Source organism: Mustela lutreola, chromosome 5 (assembly GCF_030435805.1).
Source record: "Mustela lutreola isolate mMusLut2 chromosome 5, mMusLut2.pri, whole genome shotgun sequence".
In the NCBI taxonomy this organism is placed as follows: domain Eukaryota; kingdom Metazoa; phylum Chordata; class Mammalia; order Carnivora; family Mustelidae; genus Mustela; species Mustela lutreola.
In genome coordinates, this window is record NC_081294.1 from 115,681,277 (window position 1) to 115,702,554 (window position 21,278).

General features: G+C 38.9%; 1 protein-coding gene across 2 annotated transcripts in view; it reads left to right on the forward strand.

The window, feature by feature from the left end:
- The first annotated feature begins 65 nt into the window (after window positions 1-65).
- The window catches only part of POLR3G (RNA polymerase III subunit G), a 42,161-nt gene continuing 20,948 nt past the window's right edge, over window positions 66-21,278 (forward strand). For both annotated transcript variants that reach the window (XM_059175456.1, XM_059175457.1), the window contains exons 1-5: window positions 66-335; window positions 7,382-7,531; window positions 10,195-10,324; window positions 15,711-15,767; window positions 19,340-19,390. In XM_059175456.1, the coding sequence (XP_059031439.1) occupies window positions 7,415-7,531; window positions 10,195-10,324; window positions 15,711-15,767; window positions 19,340-19,390 (355 nt within the window). In that variant the 5' untranslated portion in view covers window positions 66-335; window positions 7,382-7,414. The remainder of the gene's footprint in view (window positions 336-7,381; window positions 7,532-10,194; window positions 10,325-15,710; window positions 15,768-19,339; window positions 19,391-21,278) is intronic.

Below are 21,278 nucleotides of genomic sequence, written 5' to 3' on the forward strand. Positions count from 1 at the left end.
GGGCGGGGGAGGTGCCAGGTCCTCCCACCCACCGCGCGCTGCGAAGCGCATTTCCAGCCGGCGCCGAAAGAGTCCGGCCAAGCCGGATGGACGAGTACGGCGCCTGCCAAGGACTAAAAAGCTCTTGGCCCAGCGGGCGGGGCCTAGCTAGGGAGTGGGCGGGGCTTACTGGTTGTGATCGGAACAGGGCTCTGAGGCCGCGTGGAGGGCGGAGCGCGCTTCTCCAGAGGTGGAACGGGTAATCCCAGCGCCCGCGCCTTCTGTCTGCACCCCTTCCTTGCCGGCCGGTACTTCGGCTGCACAGTTTTACCCAAGCCTCAAGACTTAGTGAGCAGGTAACAGAGGGAGTGATTGAGGGGTTGGGAGGAGATGGAGAGGGTAGAGAGAAGTTAAATGGGCACATGGAGAAGGTGGGGGGAGTCAGGGTGGCGATTCACTAAAGCGCTTCTGGATTGAGGGGCGTGGAGAGATCTGTCTACCTTTCCTTCTCCTAATCCCTTCAAAATCTTTGAAAACCGTCCTTTCCAGATTTTACCTAGTCTCCACTTCCTGGGACTGTTTGCAGTGAGTTAGAAGGGGATTAATGATGGTAGATTTTCAAATCTGATGACTGTGTGATTGGCTCAGGCACGAGTCATTGCCGCAGACTTGCTGCTTAAGGACCGACTATTCTGTATGTTTTCCTAACTCTTGGCACTCTCCCCTGTATCGCGGGGAGAGAATTTGTTAATAATGTTTTCCTGGTCTTCTGAAAAATGAAATTCTGTATTCCTTCCCCTACCCTCCGTTTTTTTTTTTTTTTTTTGGTTAGTTCGTCCACTCTTGGAAGAGAGCAAAGAAACTTGATAGAAAGGCTCAAGTAAAGGTGGAAGCAGTCGCACCTCGTGAGAATGGAAAACGTGGATAGTGCCTGGGTGTGGCCCAGCCCTCCACAGAAATTACCCCTACTCTTAACCCCAGGTCCCTGTCCCCACCTAACACTTCCCAGCAATTGAAACATGAAGTTAGGCTTCAAAAATTCCCTTGAGAACTTGGCCAACCTCCTTACTCAGCCAGGAAAAATTATAAAGATACCCATGAGATAGCATTATAAAAAATAATTACGAAAACCCTTTTTGTGGCAGCTACTAATAAGCCTTCATAGGAGAAATGTACTGTCTTCCCCTACACTGCTAAAGCCTTTGGTGAGGATGCAGCTTTTCTCAATATTTTCCTAATCTAGTTAGAGTCTATCCAGTCACTCTGTTCAGGGCTATCCATACATGCAAGGTCTTGAGCTAGATGATATGTGAGAATAGAACTGGAGGGGGGGGGGGTTGTGATCTGCGTTTTCAAGAATTTGAGGGAAGATAATAACTATGCACAAATATTTGTATGTAAAGCAGTAGAGGATATATACCACAGAGGGAGTAAAAACTAGGTGCTATAAGGATACAAATGGAAATGATTGTTTAAGAGTGGTATTTGAGCAGGACTTAAAAGACCAGTTTGTTAGGATGCCCTCCGCTGGGAAGTACAGAGCTTTCTGTAGTTGGGTATTTTTCCTCTAGGCAGAGGGGAACCACTGTAGGAGAAATGGAGGGATATCTTCACTAGGCAGTAAGTTCAGCAATAATTCACCCAGTGTTTATTGGACTTTTGCTAGGCTCTGATTAGTGATAGAGCATGAAAATGTGAATAAGTCTTCAAGGAGGCTTTCATGATTACAGATCCTTCTGCTTGCATCACACATTTCCCTGAATGTCTGTCCTTTCTTAGTTCTTAACTAAGAACTTAGTTCTTAACTAATGGCCTTTCCATTTCCTGTGCTAGGCTGTGAGCTCTAGGAGAGCAGAAGCTTTGTTTTTGTTCACTGCTGTATGCCCAGTATGGAGAATATGGCCTGACACAGAGGGTGCTTAATGAATACTTGATGAATGGGTAATTGAAGAGCTTACTGGAAAGACAGACAAGAACTGACAATTACACCATGATTTTTTTAAAAGAGTAATAAAAGCAGGTCTCTCCCTTCTCTCTCCTCCTACGGAGAGACCTACCTCCATGTTGGGTGGAGAAAAAGTATATTTGCACAGCATCTTAAATGATGTTGGGGCTTGCTTAGGTAGATGTAGAAGGAATGCATTCCAGGCAGAAAGAATGCTACAAGCAAGAGTTGGTGTAGCAGAGTTGAGAGTGGCTAGAGTATGGCATGCAGGGCGCAAGAGGCAGAAAGTTAGACTCAAAGCTTTGTTAGTTAAGGAGAGTGACACATTGAGGTTTATGTTCTAGAAAGATGACTAGAAAGTTGATTGAAAAGGGGTGTCTGGCCATGGGAATTTACTTGTTCTATGTTAGAGATCCAGGTGAGAAATTGTAAAGGTCTGAACAAAAGCGGAGGTAAAGGAAGGTCAGCATGTAAGACCTTCCTAACGTTCATCTATTGATGAGGGGATTGAGGGAGATGGGGAGGAGGTCAGTATGACTATGGGATTCTGATTGGGACAATTTAGGTGTCACTCTCATCAGGAAAGGTACTGTAACCTGGCTTTCAAGTCCTCCCACAGCTTTCATGCCTGCTTACATCTGTTTGTACATTTATTCACCTTGCCAATATGTGCAAGGGACAGTGTGAGATGTGGAAGACAATGCATTTAGGCCAGAACATAACTCATAAAATGTTCGTAATATGAGGAATTTTAGAGATTAGCTCAGGCTCTGCTGCAAGGTTGTCTTTATAATTGATTAGAATGGGCTTTGCATTTCAACTCTTGGATGCTTGAACTACACCCATCAAACTATCTCAGAACAGTTCTGAATTGGAATTTTCAGGAGTCATTCCAAAATGGAAGATGATGCTTCTGATTTAAACATTTTTTTTAAAGATTTTATTTATTTATTTGACACAAAGAGAGAGATCACAAGTAGGTAGAGAGACAGACAGAGAGAGAGGGGAAGCAGACTCCCTGCTTCCAGTGTGCCCAGTGCTGGACTCAATCCCAGAACCCTGAGATCATGACCTGAGCCAAAGGCAGAGGCATAACCCTCTGAGCCACCCAGGCGCCCTGATTTTACACTTTTAAATTCAGTCAATTTCGCCATTAAAAATCACTTCTTTGTAAAGATTAAAGATATCTGTGGGATTTAAAAAATCTTCAGCTAACCTAGAAGTGTGTTTCAGATAGCATAATGTAGATGAATGGACAATGGATAGATACCTGAGGCTTTAACCCAGTTCTGTCTTCCTTAGGTATTAACTGCGTGTCTTTAGGCAGTCAGCTAGCCTCTCAGGGCTTCACTTTCCTCTTTTACAAAATGCAAAATTTAATCTGAATCAGTGGTTCTTAATTTGGGCTACACATTGTAATCTCTGGGAAGGCTTTAAAAAGTCCTAAGACCTAAATCCCATCTCCAGAAATTGTGATTTTGTTGTTCTGGGGGGGAAGCCTGAGGTATGTTTTGTTTCGTTTTGTTTTTAAATTCTGATGATTCCAGGTCCTCAACCCACCTCTCTTTACTCCTCACTCCTTACCAACAACATGGCTCTCTTGTTCCTTGGACACTCCCAGCATGTAACTTCTTCCTCTGCACTTGATCTCCTTCTCTCTCTAACTATCTCTGCTTTGCCCCTCCCTCCTGTGGCTCACAGGCCTTCTCCAGCATGCTGCTCAGATTTATCCTCCAGAGAAATCCCTTCCTTCTGTGAAAAGCCACTACCATACTCCTTTGTTGTTCTCTATCCCCTTACCATGAGTTCTTTTTCTTCAGCGCTGTATTGATAATTTTCTGGGGCTGCTCTCACATTTTACCACAAATTGGGTGGCTTACAACAACAGAAACTTATTCCCTTGCAGTTCTGGAGGCCCAAAGTCTGAAATCAGGATATAAACAGGGTTCATTCTTTCTGACAACGTTGAGGAAAAATTTGCTCCCTGCCTCTCCTAGCTTGTAGAACATCCTGGCACTGTCTGGTGTTCCTGGCTTGTAACTGCAGCACCCTACTAGCCGCCTTTGTCTTCATATGGTGTTTTCCCGCTATGCATGTCTTTCTGCCCAGATTTCCCTCTTAGAAGGACACCTATCATTGGAAGAGGACTCACCCTAATTTGCTGTGACCTCATCTTAATGTGATTACATCTGCAAAGACTTCACTTCCAAATAAGGAAGGTCCCATTCACAGGTAGTGGGGGTTAGGAGTTCCAGCATATTTTGGGGGAGGGAGGGACACACAATTCAGCCCACGACAAGAATACACATATTATGTTACACGCTTACTTGTTTACATGTTTGTGTTCTTTCAGCTGCTGAAATACAAGCTCTTAGGACAGGGACACAATTTTACTCAAAGCTTTCTGGGTCCTGCCACAGTGCCTGGAATGCTCAATGCTGGTTGAATGAGTGACTCAGTGAAATTGGTCTGTAGGAAGTACAGGAAGATTTGGATAATGAGGAAATGGGGAAAGTTGGTTAAAAAAAGGGGGGGGGGGGGCGCCTGGGTGGCTCAGTTGGTTGGACGACTGCCTTCGGCTCAGGTCATGATCCTGGAGTCCCGGGATCGAGTCCCACATCAGGCTCCCAGCTCCATGGGGAGTCTGCTTCTCCCTCTGACCTTCTCCTCATGTTCTCTCTCACTGTCTCTCTCTCAAATAAATAAATAAAATCTTTAAAAAAAAAAAAAAAAAAAAGGGGGGGGGGCGCCTGGGTGGCTCAGTGGGTTAAAGCCTCTGCTTTCAGCTCAGGTCATGATCCCAGGGTCCTGGGATCGAGCCCCGAATCGGGCTCTCTGCTCAGCAGGAAGCCTGCTTCCTCTTCTCTCTGCCTGCCTCTCTGCCTACTGTGATCTCTGTCTGTCAAATAAATTTAAAAAAAATTTAAAAAGCCCTTTAGTCAAGAAGTTTGGGAGGGTGAAAAAAGGACAAGGTAGTGGTCAACTCAGAGGATTCCAAAGATTGAGACTTAGGCCTCATTTGTGAGCCATTTTTCCTATGAGACAGTTACTGGAGTCCAAGAAATACGTCTCAGCTCTGCAAGAGAAGAAAATGAATGTGTCAGTTTCTCTAGGTATGGGACGAAAGACTCCTAATAGCCAAACTAAAAAGAGATGAATCTCTAGGCTAGAATACCATGTAATCATTAAGGGTGGCTCAAGAGCTAGGACTGATTTTTCTGTCAAGGGCAGTGTATTCACTACTGATAACAGTTTATATACCCAAAAGTGTTTAATAAATATGGAAGTGTAGAGGCAGCAGGGTTTGATATTTCTCAAGGGGTATTTCATCAAGCAGTGGTAGCTGGTAACTAACTCTTTTTTTAGGGTGAATTTTCCCAACTGATTCTTAGAGCCCACCTCCAAAGATTCTGGTGTAAGTTTGAATACTTGAGGATCACTTGAGATTCTGTTTATTTAACAAGTTCCCCAGGTAATTCTTATGATCAGGTGTTTTGGGAAATGTTACCCAGAATTCTTCTTAATCTTTATTTCATAGCAAATCCCAGATTGGAAGTAAGCCCTTGGTCTCAACCATGCCTCCTGGTCTCCCACACTTCATTTCTTAGAGTAAAGGTGTGTCTTTCTGCTCAGCAGTTTTCATACTTGGGAAACCTGCTTTGTGTGGGCTCAGCTTATGCTTGGGTGACTCAGCAAATGAAACACAGCCATTTGGTTATTCTCCCCTTCTTTGAACAGATGGAATGAGCCTGATTATTAAAATAAGCACCTTTCCCATATAACTTGTGCTTCATTGTAACTAAATAGTGAATGAGGGAAATTGATTCCTGATAGAATTCCAATTAGTAGATATGGAAAGAATAGAATTATAGTACATAATGGAATGATGAATTTAGACTATAATCATCAATGGCTACTAAAATCATTAGGTAGAAACTGATGGGGAAGTTTGTACTAGGTGAAACAGACTGATAGTACCTGAACCCACTCACCAGAGAACATCACCGAGAGAGAGTTAGTTCATGTGCATCCTGATATGATGCAGTTGGAAGAACAGAGCATCTCTTTTAAGTCTTCTTTCAAAAAATTTAACTCAAATTTGAGTAAACGTCTAGCTCACCTATTTAGAAAATACAGGGGCTAGAGGAATGTATTAAGCCACATCTCATGGATTCAATTCCTCAGATTCAGAAATGGGAGAATGTATAGCATTGCTACTTTCAAAGTGTGGACTGCATACCAGCGGCCCTGGTATCCCCAGAGAGCTTGTTAGAAATGCAGGTTCTTGGCCAAATGAAAGACTCCGCATTTTAACAAGATCCTAGGTCATTCTCTTGTGCCTTAAATTTGGAGAAGCATTGTCCAGGAAATGACCTCATGTTTTCAACAAATAATGGGAAGGGAGAAAGAGAGAGGGACTGTTGAGTGGTAGGGATATATTACTGCTTTGTTGGGCTTGCAGGATTGAATGATGTATCAGTGGGAAAAGAGATTTAGAGGATGTGTGTTATAATCATCACTGCAGTCAAATGCAGACTTGTAATGAAAGAGCCTGTTAATATGCTGCCAGCTCACTTCTCACTCTATAGTATAACCATGTTTCAGACAATTCAGAAATTCAATGCAAAACTTGAGTACGTGACATCTCTGCCATCCCCAAAGTTGAAAAGAGTACACGTTTTTTGTTTTGTTTAATTTTAATTAATTTATTTTTTTCAGCATAACAGTATTCATTGTTTTTGTACCACACCCAGTGCTCCATGTAATCCGTGCCCTCTCTAATACCCACCACCTGGTTCCCCCAACCTCCCACCCCCCACCCCTTCAAAACCCTCAGATTGTTTTTCAGAGTCCTCTGAAAAGAGTACAGTAATTGTGCCTTTAATTTAATTTTTTTTTTTTTTTGCTCGGACACACTTCAGAATCTTAATGAGCCTGTTCCCATTTCTAAAAGGACATTAGATTAAATCTCAAGGATTTTTACCAATACTCAAATTCTAGGATAAATAAATCATTTAAAAATCTCAATGTATATGACTAACGATAGTGTATGTGACTAAGGATAGTCTTCACGTTGAATGTAAAAGCAAGTCTGTCTGTCTTCATCAGCTAGACCTTTCTTGTCCACGCTTTTCACAAAGGTCTGAGATCTTGATGCCAAATCACAGAGGGGTGGAGAGAACTACATCAGCTGGTTGTACAGTGGTCCAAGCAATGTCTCAAAGGAGCCCCAGGGTCAGCTGTTCACATGGGGCCGAGGTGAGGTAGTTGAGGCCATCCTCATATCACCTGCCAGGCATGACTAGGTGTGAGGGGTCCAGAAATTAGTCTTTCCTGTTTCTTTCTTTACAAGTTTTACTTTCCAGAAGCATTTTAAATTGGCTGTGCTACTTAACGGGCAGAGTTTTATATTTTGCTTTAAAATGTTGGTTTCCTTTTTTACATGATGTCTTTCAGAATTTACCCACTTCTCTGGTATAACGAATTCTCATGGCTGGGAATAAAGGACGTGGGCGTGCAGCTTATACCTTTAATATTGAGGCCGTTGGGTTTAGCAGAGGTGAAAAGTTACCTGATGTAGTATTGAAACCACCTCCTCTATTTCCCGTAAGTACATTAAAAGCGGATTTCTCATGGTTCTTTCATGTTTTAAAGAACATTAAAATTCTATATAGGACTGAATAGAGGATACCATTATAAAATCTTAAATGTAAGAAAGCCAAAAAGAGTGTGCTTTGCTGCTGCTGTTCTTCCCTGAACCTCTTTCTGATTTTTAACATGGCTTTCTTAAAACACAGAAAAAACTGTACTCACCTTTCCTTAAATATACTCAGCCCTGTGTGAATGAAGAAAGAATTTTTTTTAATTCCTGCATCTTCTATTGCTGTTTCTGATGTATTCCAACATCAAAATAATATTTTTGAATGTCAGGTTAGATTTTACAATGGTCCCCAATGGTCCTCACTCTACCAGACTTTCACTTAATGATTTTCTTATCTTATCTTATCTTATCTTATCGTATATCTATAGAATTTGGTTTTATTCCCTAGAATACCATTCAGTCTACTATTCCCTAATCCACTTTTTTTTTGCTTATTTCTCTATTTTTTGAAAGTCAATTTGAATTTTGTTGCTGTTTCTCAACATCTAAGTGTTCCTACTACATTTAGTGTTGCTTTTAAATTTAATGAGTATGCTGTAAACTTAATTGGCATAATATTTAATGCTTTCACTTTGCATTTAGTTTAAAACCTAAGCTAACATTTCCAGGTATGTATGTGTTACAGTATTAAAAAAATGAAAAATCATAAATAACCATATACCTCTCAATCCAGAAATCTTTCCCCTATATCAAAAGGGAAAAGTCACTTGTCAAAAGAATTATGTAAGTAGAGTACCCTGAACAAATGTATCTAGGGATCTACATGTCTTACACAGGGACTTTTTGTTCTTGGTATTTTCCCTTTTTGATATTTAGTAAAACAGTAAATATCCCATGTGGAGGCATAATGCCACTTTATACATTGATTTTTTTTTTTTTTAAGATTTTATTTATTTGACAGAGAGATCACAAGTAGGCCGAGAGGCAGACAGGGGTGGGGGGGTAGGAAGCAGGCTCCCTGCTGAGCAGAGAGCCGGATGCGGATGCGGGGCTCCATCCCAGGACCCTGGGATCATGACCTGAGCTGAAAGCAGAGGCTTTAACCCACTGAGCCACCGAGGCACCCCTACATTGATTTCTTTTAAAACAAGCTCTTCTGCATGTGTGAGGATACTTCTAAACACCAGGAATATTAGGACATGTTGTTTTATACTTGGAATAAAATTAAAATTCCTTACTGCTGGCAAACTGGCTCTGTTTGATATGGCCTTGCTGGTGTCTCTCTAACTTTTCTCATCACCAACCTTCTCTCTCCCTAGCCATCATGGCCTCCTTGTTCTCTCAGACATTATCCTGGTTTTCCTGACTAGAGCCATCTGTTGTTCTCAAGTCTTTCCATGATGGCATCCTAATTTTTTCCAGAGCTCTGCCCAAACGTGACTTCCTAAGAGGTCATGTGTGCTTACCGTGTTTAGACCAACAACCTCCAGCCTGCATGTACTCTGTCCATCACTCTTTCCTCTACCCAGCTTGTTTTCATGCCACTAATCTCTATCTGAAATTGTGTATTTCCTCATTGTTTACTTACATCTTGTGTTTTTCTCCCCTAGAATGTAAAATCCATAAGGGCAGGAAGTTTGATTAGTTCATCATGGTGTCTCTTGTTGTCTGTGTCTGGCTTATTATATAGTAAGCCCTCAATAAATAGTTGTAGAATGAATGAATAAATTCAGAGTGAAATTTTGAAAATGTATCCTATACTTAGCTCTGATAATGTCTTTTTATTTTTTTAAGAAATGTCTTTACTGTATACCCGGAGGCCCCACAATTTAATAAACATGTATTTTATGAATATACATACATATATCCATATATGTGCATGTGTGTAATTCTTTAAAATTGAAGGCATAGAGAGGCACCTGGGTGGCTGTCATTTGGGCATCTGACTCTTGATTTCAGCCCAGGTTATGATCTCAGGGTCTTGGGATCAAACGCTAAGTCAAGCTCTGCTCTGAATATGGAACCTGCTTGGGATTCTCTCTCCTTCTCCCTCTGTATCTCCCCACCCCCACATATCCACATGCGTGTGTTCTCTTTTTGTCTAAAAAAAAAAAAAAAATTGAAAATGTAAATTCAAATTCCTGCTTTGTCATTTACATGTCATATGAGCTTAGAGATTGTTCACTTCTTAATTTATTGATGATACTTAATTGGGATCATGGATGTTGTATATTGAGGACGTCCTGGTCAGAGTAACCACTTGCTAAATAACAGCTGCTACTTTTATTCTTTTTTTTTTTTTTAAGCTACTGCTTCCACTAATACCACCACTACTAATTGAGGTTAATAGGAAACTAAAGCAGTTGCTGTCATTTGGGTGCCTTGACTTCTAAACTATGTAATCATGGTCAACAGACTATGTAATAAAATATCTGTTGGTGTGGTCAGAAGAAAATTAAGCATCTTTCTTTCCTACCTCTAAAATAAGAGCAAGGTAGGAAATGGGCTAAAAGGTTAAAAAGATGACAAAAGTTCAACATCTTTTGAGCTGATTATAAAATTTAAAATCTGTAAGATGTAGTTTTTCAATAAAACTGACATTTTCCAGATTATAGACAAAAAGGATATTTAAAAACTTAATTTATTAAAAATATTGTCTCTTAAAAAGGATACAGATTATAAACCAGTGCCACTGAAAGCAGGAGAGGGTGAAGATTATATGCTGGCCTTGAAACAGGAGTTGAGAGAAACTATGAAAAGAATGCCTTATTACATAGAAACACCTGAAGAAAAACAAGGTGGGTAGTAGAATCTTTGATTATGTGGCTGAATGGATACAGATGAAATAATGTTTCTATATAAGATACAAAGATCAATTAATGCATTTAATGGTTGATGGATTTAGTTCAATCAGAAATTATCCACTACCTGGAAAAGCATACTTAATGTTGATTTAAGAAAATATGTATTTTAAACTTTTTGATATTTTATTTTTAAAATTACCTTTCAAGAGAAATTTTATGCATTTGGTGAAAATTTTGAGAAACAAAAATATTAAAAAATAAAAGTTACCTATAATGCATATGTCTAGGGATCTATTAATATTGTATTGTATATTCTGGATTTTTTTTCTTTTATATGGGTATTCTTTTTATAAAATTGGATTCATGGTCTTTGTATCTTCCTTTTCTACAATAGCAAGTTATTAGCCTTTTCACATATCCTTAGTATTCTTTTTTCTTTTTTAAAGATTTTATGTATTTATTTGACAGACAGAGATCATAAGTAGGCAGAGAGGCAGGTAGAGAGAGAGAGAGGAGGAAGCAGGCTCCCTGCTGAGCAGAGAGCCCAATGCGGGGCTCCATCCCAGGACCCTGAAATTATGACCCAAGCCTAAGGCAGAGGCTTTAACCCACTAAGCCACCCAGGCGCCCCTATCCTTAGTATTCTTAGAAATTTTAATGACTTTGTGGTATTTCATTGTGTGTATATAACATTATTTATTGTGAGTAGTTGCCTGCTATTAGATTTAAAGTGGGTTTTTTGCTCATATATGTATATAATGCAATGATTATTATCCTTTATATCATTCTCTGATTATTTAATATTTTGGTTAAAACTTTTAAAAGCCTTGACTATATTTTGGCTTATTATTTCTATATCAGACATAATAGGAAGCATCAAGCATGTACTCATTGGTTATACCAAGGACAAAGGGGAGAAATTACAGCTGGAGAAGGCTTGACAGTCTCAGACAGGGAGTGGGAAGTGGTTTTAGAGGAAGAGAACTCATTCCTGAGTAGTTATTTAGCACAGTAGATCTATATTGATTTTCAGTTTCTGCCCTTGAATGATGAAATTAGAGAGATCGATATCATCCTTGAATTCCCAAAACAACATCATTAAAGAATGAGAAATTCATACAGTATCATCTCATTCCATTAGTATTAAAAATGCATTCCATTTTAACTCTGCATAAAAGACTTAGAACTAAGTCAAAAAGAAAGTCTTATATAGTAATATGATATGTGCTTATAATTATAAGAAGCATTTTAGACAAGTTCATTTAATTTTTTGAACATAATGGCCTAAAATTGATATAATGGTTTCATAAGACATTTTTATCTCTAAAATACTGAATTTTTTTGGCTTTTATGATTATATTGCATGCTTTTATCTATTTGATTAAAAAATGAAATTAAAGCTCTCATTTTAAAGATTTTAAAAAGTAAGATTAAATGAACTAATAAACATTTATTCTTAGAAAAAATAATAGTGTATAACTTTAATCTTTTTAAAATTAGTGTTTCTCTAGACCATGGAACAGATTAACCTAACTAAATATGATAATTATTAAAGCACAAGTCTAACTTACAAGTATGCCATTTTATTAAAGCCTACCCGTGAGTCTTTTAAACAGGGACATTAGGAACATTATTTTGTTGCTGGTTTCTGGGAGTGGTTGCCTTGTACCTGGATTAAGAGGCTCTTTATCTTTGATAATTGCACAAAGTATTTAAAAATACAAGGAATCTTTGTTTCTCTTTCTTTCTGGATAAAATGCTTGCATAGAATTCTTTGAATTGATACAAGTACATTCTCCTTCAAAATCTTCATGTTTATTTTTCTTTTCTGTTGTAATGTGTTTTTAGAAAACTATAGTTGAAAATGAAGTTTATAAGAAAAAATATACACATACATATGCATGTATAAAGGTTAATATAATACCTATTGTAAATATATATGCTTATTTATGTGTGTGTGTATACATATTTACAATGTTTATATACTGTGCACACCACAAAGGAGAAAGAATTGGCCAGACTGAACAGAAGGATGCAACTGTCAGAGGGAGCTGTATTCTGGGTGGTGGTGTACCACTGTACCTTTGCCAGCCTTATCCTATCACTCACCACCTACATGCTTTAGGAAAGAGAGACTTAGGGACTCATGTGAATAAATAAGGGTAAGAGGTTTCAAGGCTTCCTGGTAATTAAGTGACTAGTGGCTCAGGGTATTGAGTTTACAAAGAACCAAGGGCATAGAATAAAAATGTTTCTTGTTGTGATAGCTTCATAATTTGTTTATAATGTTCTTGGGTAGAATTATAGAAATGATTGGTATTTTCTTTACATGAAATTTATTATCTTTGTAATAAAAGAAAAACACTGATGAATATTATTACTTTAATGGATTACAGCTGCAAGGGTATATGGAGAGTGTCTGATCCGATGGTTCCCAGATAAATCTCCTGAACCACTCAAGGCCAATGAGGTAGCAACAGGAGTGATAGTTGTAATGGTTCTATAAGCCACTTTTAAAGAATTTCAAAAGCTTAATAGAAATTATACATTTACCTGGTGCACCTGGATGGCTCAGTCATTAAGCATCTGCCTTCGGCTCAGGTGATGATCCCACGGTCCTGGGATTGAGCCCAACAACAGGCTAAACCTCTCCTGCTCCCCTGACTTTTGTTCCCTCTCTTGCTGTCTCTGTCAAATAAGTAAACTCTTTAAAAAATAAAATAAAATAAAATATGTAATTCAGTGGCTTTTAGTGTAGTTACAGAATTATGCAACCAACACTACTCTCTGATTTTTGGAACTTTTTCGTCATCCTGAAAGAAACCCTATCCCTGTTAGAATCACCCCTCATTCTCTTGCAACCACTAATCTGTTTTGTCTGTAGTGATTTGTCTGTTCTGGACATTTCATATAAATGACTCAGTCAGTGGAGCCTGCAGCTATTGATCTCGGCATTGTAAGTTCAAGCCCAACATTGGGTGTAGTGATTACTTAAAAATAAAATCTTTACAAAAAAGGAATCATAAAATGTGTCCTTTTGTGCTTGGCTTCTTTAACTTAGTGTAATGTTTTCAGAATTCACTGATGGTACAACATGCTTCATTCCTTTTTGTGGCTAAATAATATTCCATCGTTTTATGTGCCACATTTTGTTTATCCATTGGCCAGTTGGTGGACACTTGGGTCAGTTCCACTTTGGAGCTATCACGATTATTGCTGCTTTGAACATTTATGTACATGTTTTTGAGTGGACATGAAGTATTTCTGTTGGGTATTTATCTAGAATCATATGTTAACTCTATATTTAACATTTTGAGGACCTGCCAAACTGTTTTCCAAAGTGCTTGCACCATTTTTATTACCAACAATATATGAGGGTTCTAGTTTCTCCATACCCTTGCCTTTTGGTTATAGGCATTCTACTGGGTATAAAGTGGTGTCTCATTGTGGTTTTGATTTGAGTCTCCAAAATAACTATGACATTGAACATCTTATGTGCTTTTTTCCATGCATATCTTCTTAGGAGAAATGTCTGTTCAAATCCTTTACTTCTTTTTTTTTTTTTTTAAGATTTTATTTATTTATTTGTCAGAGATAGAGCGTGAGCGAAAGCGAGCACAGGAAGACAGAGTGGAAGGCAGAGTCAGAGGGAGAAGCAGGCTCCCCGTGGAGCAAGGAGCCCGATGTGGGACTCGATCCCAGGACGCTGGGATCATGACCTGAGCCGAAGGCAGCTGCTTAACCAACTGAGCCACCCAGGCGTCCCCCTTTACTTCTTTTTAACGGGATCTCAGTAGTTGGTTTTCAATATTGCTTATCTACAGTTTACTACTAAAGGTTAAATTTTTCCAAAATATGCAATCTGTTGTAGAGAAAATTTTAAAAATGCAAATCTGTCATCTGTGCTGACTTCTCTTTAAAAATAAAAAGCTGGAGAGCAAGATTGAAATCAAGGGGCACCTGGGTAGCTCAGTGGGTTAAAGCTTCTGTCTTCAGCTCAGGTCATGATCCCAGGGTCCTGGGATCGAGCCCTGCCATCAGGCTCTTTGCTTAGCAAGGAGCATGCTTCCCCTCGCCTCTCTCTGCCTACTTGTGATCCCTCTCTCTCTGTCAGATAAATAAATAAAATCTTTAAAAAAAAAAATACTGAAGTCAAAACAATTAAAACCTAGAAGAGCTTGGTTTCTTGGTCTCCCTGATCTACTATTTATTTTAGTTGTTTTTGTTTAACACTGTGCTGTTAGTATTATGTGGAATCATGTTCTTAACATGGAAGAGAAATCAGTACATATTTGGGCCTTGCTTTTTACATTTGCATCATTTGTATTAACTTCCCTATTTCATGGCTATACTCCGAAACCACTTTCTGTGATGAACCTTGGTTTCAGGCTATGGCTTGGTGGTGTTGCTTGCCAACTTAAGTTGCTAGGAAAGAGTTTGGGCCCTCATTGAGGGAGTTTCTTCTGGCAAAGTGGACAAAGCAGAAGTAAGAGCCAGTCCCATTTGGGGCAATGCAGAAGGTCCCTACAAAATTGTCAGTACTTGGCATGGAAGACTTGAAGCTTGCTCATTCATACCCCCTCATGTCCAAACTTAGCTACTCCTACCCTTTTCCCCATTCTCCTCCTCACTGGATTGTGAAGAGTAGCTCATTGAGAAGCCTAACTGTGTATTAATGTGTATATCAAGCCCTGGAGGTGAGCATACAGCCCTCCATCTCCATGTAAGTAGTTAATAAATCCCAGTTAAACAAGATTTTAAGAGTGGGAGCTGGAGGCTAATGTCACAAGAAGACTTTCTTGCCTGTATATGTAAGTAGCTTCCTGACCTGGCTTTGGGCTTTTGTGAATATTTTCAGAGGTAAGTCAGGTTGTCTAATTCTGAACACTGTGTTAGGGTTTAGGTCTCTGCTCACCCCCAGGCATTCGTACCCATTTGCTTCTTGCAATGGGCCCCTCAAACTTGTAATATTTATTGAACTTTTCAATAGGTGTTCAGGAACACATTATGTACAAATATAGGAAATTCCCTATGTGTGAAATAAAAGTTGTTTTGGGGGGTTTGTTTTGTTTTATTTTTAAATTATTTATTTATTTATTTATTTAACAGAGAGAGAGAGAGAGAACAAGCACAAGCAGGGGGAACGGCAGAGGGAGAGGGAGAAGCAGGATCCCCACTGAACAGGGAACATGGTTTAGGGCTCTTATCCCAGGACCCTGGGATCATGATCTGAACCAAAGGCAGATACTTAACCAACTGAGCCACCCAGGGACCCTGAAATAAAAGATGTATCTGCTGTTTTTAGTTATGGCTTACGAGTGGCTGAAGTTCAGGCTTATTCTTGACTTCTCTAATGAACACTTTCTTCTCTTTTTTCTAGATATTGAAAGATATAGTAAAAGATACATGAAGGTGTACAAAGAGGAATGGATACCAGGTAATTATAAAAGTGAGAGTATTAAAGTAATGTTTAAAGTTTATTTCCCTACCCCATATTTTTTTAGGGAAATTTTTCTATTTTCACCATAGGAATTAATGCTATAGGAAAATAGCCTGGTTCCTTTCCTGTAATTAATTAGTAATGTATATCCTTTGAACACTAGGATATTTCCTTATATTATAACAAGGAAGAGTTGAAGTGATTTTGAAGTTCTTATTTATTTATTTATTTGACACAGAGAGAAGTCACAAGTAGACAGAGAGGCAGGCAGAGATAGAGAAGGGAAGCAGGCTCCCCACTGAGCAGAGAGCCTGATATGAGCCTCAGGGCCAGGACCCTGAGATCATAACCTGAGCCGAAGGCAGAGGCTTAACCCACTGAGCCACCCAGGTGCCCGATTTTAAAGTTCTTAAGATACGTTTTTATAAAATAGGACTTGCCAAACCCATTTGGGCTTTCCATTTCCATTTGCTACAATTACAGTTTTAATCTACAGTACCAGTAATACTTCTGTGTTTGTGAGTGATTTTACAGCTTTTGAGGAGAAAACAAGACTAGTTAAAGGACATTTTTAAGTCATGCTCATGGATCTTCCTTTCTTTCAAGCACACAGAGACTACTTTTATTTGTTAAGATACCTTTTCAATAGAACCATAGCTAAGAGAGTGTTTTTCAGTGTTCACAAATTTTCCTTAAGCACAGGCAAGATGGAAGAAGCTAGAGAGATTTCATCCAGCTCATTCATTTTGCAGATAAAGAAACATTGCCATAGAAATGGAGTGATTTATCAGGGTATTTGTTAAGTACGACTAGAACCCAGGTCTTCTCATTTTTAACTTACTTCCCTTTGACTTCTGTTCTTGGTGTTTTGTGGAAACTGTCTTTATGTAAGAGCATAAATGGCATTTACCAGCATTATTGCTTGCATGGGTTATAGTGATCTTTCCGGGTTAGATCATTGATAAGGTTGGATTCTCCTTGAACACTCTCCTATCTCCTGTCTCAGATCTTTCACATCTGCCACATCATAAATATTCATTTCCTGAATGATTCTCTTTACATACCTTTTCATGATCATCTGTGACTCACTTATAAAAGCAGAAATAGATTCAAAGCCAAATTTAGTAGTTCAGGTAAAATAGCTTGAGATACAAATGCTTTCTGCAAACTACACTGAGCTTTTCTTGACAGGCAGTATTTTTTTAAATCTATTTTCATGTTGTTTCATTTTTCTAATTAGTTCTGTGCTTCAAAATGTAAAGAAACTGGGACGCTTGGGTGGCCCAGTTAGTTGAGCATCTGAATCTTGGTTTTGGGATATAGCCCCACATAGGGCTCCATACTCAGTGAGGAATCCCTCCTGCTCATGTGTCCTCTTTCTCTCTAAAATGAATAAATCATTCTTTTTTAAAAATTGGAATAAAGTGACTAATTAGAGGAATTGTATAGCTAATTCAAGGCAAAAAATTTTGTTAAAGATTACTTATTTATTTGAGAGAAAGAGTGTAGTGGATGAGGCAGAGGGAGAGAGAGAGAGAGAAAATCTCCAGCAGACTCCCCACAGGCTCAATCTCACCCACAACCCTGAGATCATGACCTGAGCTGAAATCAAGAACCTGAGGCTCAAGTGCCTGAGCCCCCCAGGTACCCCCAGGCAAAATTATTTCTTAAAGAGAATTACCATTTTTTCGCTATTTATATTTTTAATTATAAAGTTTTTGTATAATTTTTAGAATTGTTTATTTAATTTTGCACATGTTGGGATTGTGGTCACATATTTTAACTTTTGAAAAAACAATTCCTTATTTTGCAAGATATACATGTCACTATAGAAAACTTACAAAATACAGCAGAGTCAAATAATAAATAATATGTAAGAAAAGCAGCTGTAATCTTAACACCCACAGAGAATTATTGTCATATTTTGTTCAGAACCTAGAGGTTTCCCTGCACAAATATTAAATGTATAAAAATATATGTTAGGTTTATTTTTTAATGGGATTCTATACATACTATTTTAGAAACTTTTTATCAAATAGTATTTTATGAGTAACTTCATAAAAATTTTCTTACATTATTTTTCTTGTTATGAAAATTTCTGTATTTAAGATTGATTAGATAAATACTATGTAGCTATTGAAGGAATGTCATATAAATTTTATAGCACTATTACAAAGTTGGGTTTTTTTTTTAAAGTTTGTTTATTTTTTTTTTTTTTTTTTTTTTTAAAGATTTTATTTATTTATTTGACAGAGAGAGATCACAAGTAGGCAGAGAGGCAAGCAGAGAGAGAGGAGGAAGCAGGCACCCTGCTGAGCAGAGAGCCCGATGTGGGGCTCGATCCCAGGACCCTGAGATCATGACCTGAGCCGAAGGCAGCGGCTTAACCCACTGAGCCACCCAGGCGCCCCAAAGTTTGTTTATTTTTTTAATGATCTCTGCATTCCATGTGGGACTGAACTCACGACCCTAAGATCAGAGTCACATGCTGTACTGACTGAGCCAGCCAAATGCCCCAAAGTTGTTTTTATTTTTTAAAGATTTTATTTATTTATTTGATGCAGCTTGAGAGAGAGAGGGGGAGCACAAGCAGGGGAACTGCAGGCCAAGGGAGAGGGAGAACCAGAAACTCTACTGAGCTAGAAGCCCGATGCAGGACTTGATCCAGGACGCTGACTGAGATCATGACCCAAGAGGAAGGCAGATGCTTAACCGACTAAGCCACCCAGGCGCCCCACCTCCCAATTTTTTAAATAAAATTTTCTTCTTCATAGGAGAAAATATGTTACTATTATATTTTGATTCCCAAGCTAAATCTGTACAGTCAGATATTAGGAAATTTTATTTTCATTGCAGAAGCAACAGTAATGTCATTTATTCTTTTTAAAGATTTATTTTTTTATTTGAGAGGGGGCTGGATAGAGAGAGAGGGAGAGAGAATCTTAGGCCCTGATCCAGGATTCAATCTCACAACCCTCAGATCATGACTTGAGCTGAAACCAAGAGTTCGGTGCTTAACCTACTGAGCCACCCAGATGATCCCATCATATCCTTTGTTTTTTGTTGTTGTGTTGTTGGTTTTTAAAAAAATATTTCATTTATTTATTTGAGAGAGAAAGAGAGAGAGAGAACATGAGCAAGGGGAGGAGCAGAGAGAGAGGCACAAGCAGACTACCCGCTGAGCATTGAGCCCAGCTCGGGGCTCAATTCCAGAACCCTGACATCACAACCTGAGTTGAAGTCAGATGATTCACTGAATGAGCCACCCAGGTGCTCCTGTCATGTCCTTTTTTTTTTTAAAGATTTTATTTATTTGACAGAGATCACCAGTAGGCAGAGAAGCAGGCAGTGAGAGAGGGGGAAGCAGGCTCCCCGCTGAGCAGAGAGCCTGATGTGGAGCTTGATCCCAGGATCTTGGGATCATGACCGAGCTGAAGGCAGAGGCTTTAACCCACTGAGCCACCCAGGTGCCCCCTCTCATGTCCTTTAAAATAGTCATGTTGAGTGAGTGCCGCTAATCCCTAAGGGGAATTTCAGTTTTTGTATCTTTTTTTCTTTTGTACATGCAGATTGGAGAAGACTCCCAAGAGAAATGATGCCAAGGAAGAAGTGCAAAAAAGGTACATTGACTAATGTAAAAATCCAGGTTAAAAAAAGTTATTGCTCAAATTCTATTTATTGAATTATCAATCTGAAGTTACACTCAGTGTTCTGAATGCTTTTCCTTAAAATATATTTAGCATTTGGTTATTTTGTTAAAAGTTTTTGTTGTCGATTTTCATTTCGTTTTGGTTTGTTTAGTTGTTTTTCCTTTCTTTAATTATGGAATTTTGATGTGCCAAGAAAGACTTTTCAAGTATATAAACAATTTTTTAAATTAAATGAAATTTTTCTTTTGAGTGTTCCAAAATTCATTGTTTATGTACCACACCCAGTGCTCCATGCAATAGGTGCCCTTCATAATACCCACCACCGGGCTCACCCAACCCCCCAACACCCTCTCCTCCAAAACCCTCATTTTGTTTCTCAGAGTCCACAGTCTCTCAACAGTCTCCCCCTCTGATTTCCCCCAATTCATTCTCCCAATGTCCTCCAAGTTATTCCTTATGCTCCACAAGTAAGTGAAACCATGTGATAATTGACTCTCTCCACTTGACTTAGTCCACTCAGCATAATCTCTTCCAGTCCCATCCATGTTGATACAAAAGTTGGGTATTCATCCTTTCTGATGGAGGCATAATACTCCATTGTATATATGGACCATATCTTCCTTATCCATTCGTCCGTTGAAGGTCATCTTGGTTCTTTACACAGTTGGGCGACTGTGGCCATTGCTGCTATGATCATTGGGGTACAGATGGCCCTTTTCACTAATACCCCTTAGTGCAATTGCAGGGTCATAGGAAGCTCTATTTTTAATTTCTTATGGAATCTCCACACTGATTTCCAAAGTGACTACACCAACTTGCATTCCCACCAACAGTGTAAGAGGGTTCTCCTTTCTCCACATCCTCTCCAACACACATTGTTTACTGTGTTGTTAATTTTGGCCATTCTAACTGGTGTCAGGTGGTATCTCAATGTGGTTTTGATTTGAATCTCCCTGATGGCTAATGATGATGAACATTTTTTCATGTGTCTGTTAGCCACTTGTATGTCTTCCTTGGAGAAGTGTCTGTTCATGTCTTCTGCCCATTTTTTGACATGGTTATCTATTTGTGTGAGTTGTTTGAGGAGTTCTTTATAGATATTGGATATCAGCATTCTATGAGTTGCCTCTTCATTTTGTTGACTGTTTGCTTTGCTATGCAGAATCTTTTGGTCTTGATGAAGTCCCAAAATTTCCTTTTCGCTTTTGTTTCCTTTGCCTTTGGAGACATATATTGCAATTTAGCATATTTGAAACTTTTTTAATGGTTATACAACCTATATTTTAAGTTTTTTTTTCAATTAACTAACATAATTTATTATTCATTTTGAGGTACAGGTCTGTAATTCACTAGTCTTAACATAATGTTCAGTGCTCATTACATCATGTGCCCTCCTTAATGACCATCATCCAATTACCCCATCCCCCCACTAAATCCAGCAACCCTTGGTTTGTTTCCTATGATTAAGAGTCTCTTGGGACGCCTGGGTGGCTCAGTTGGTTAAGCAGCTGCCTTCGGCTCAGGTCATGATCCCAGCGTCCTGGGATCGAGTCCCGCATCGGGCTTCTTGCTCAGCAGGGAGCCTGCTTCTCCCTCTGCCTCTGCCTGCCATTCTGTCTGCCTGTGCTCGCTCTCTCCCCCTCTCTCTCTCTGATAAATAAATAAAATTTAAAAAAAAAAAAAAAAAAAAAAAGAGTCTCTTACAGTTTGTCTCCCTCTCTGGTTTCATCTTGTTTTATTTTTTCCTCTCTTCCCCTATGGTCCTCTGTTTTGTTTCTTAAATTCCACATATGAGTGAAATCAAATGATAATTGTCTTTCTCTGATTGACTTATTTTGCTTATTGTAATGCCCACATC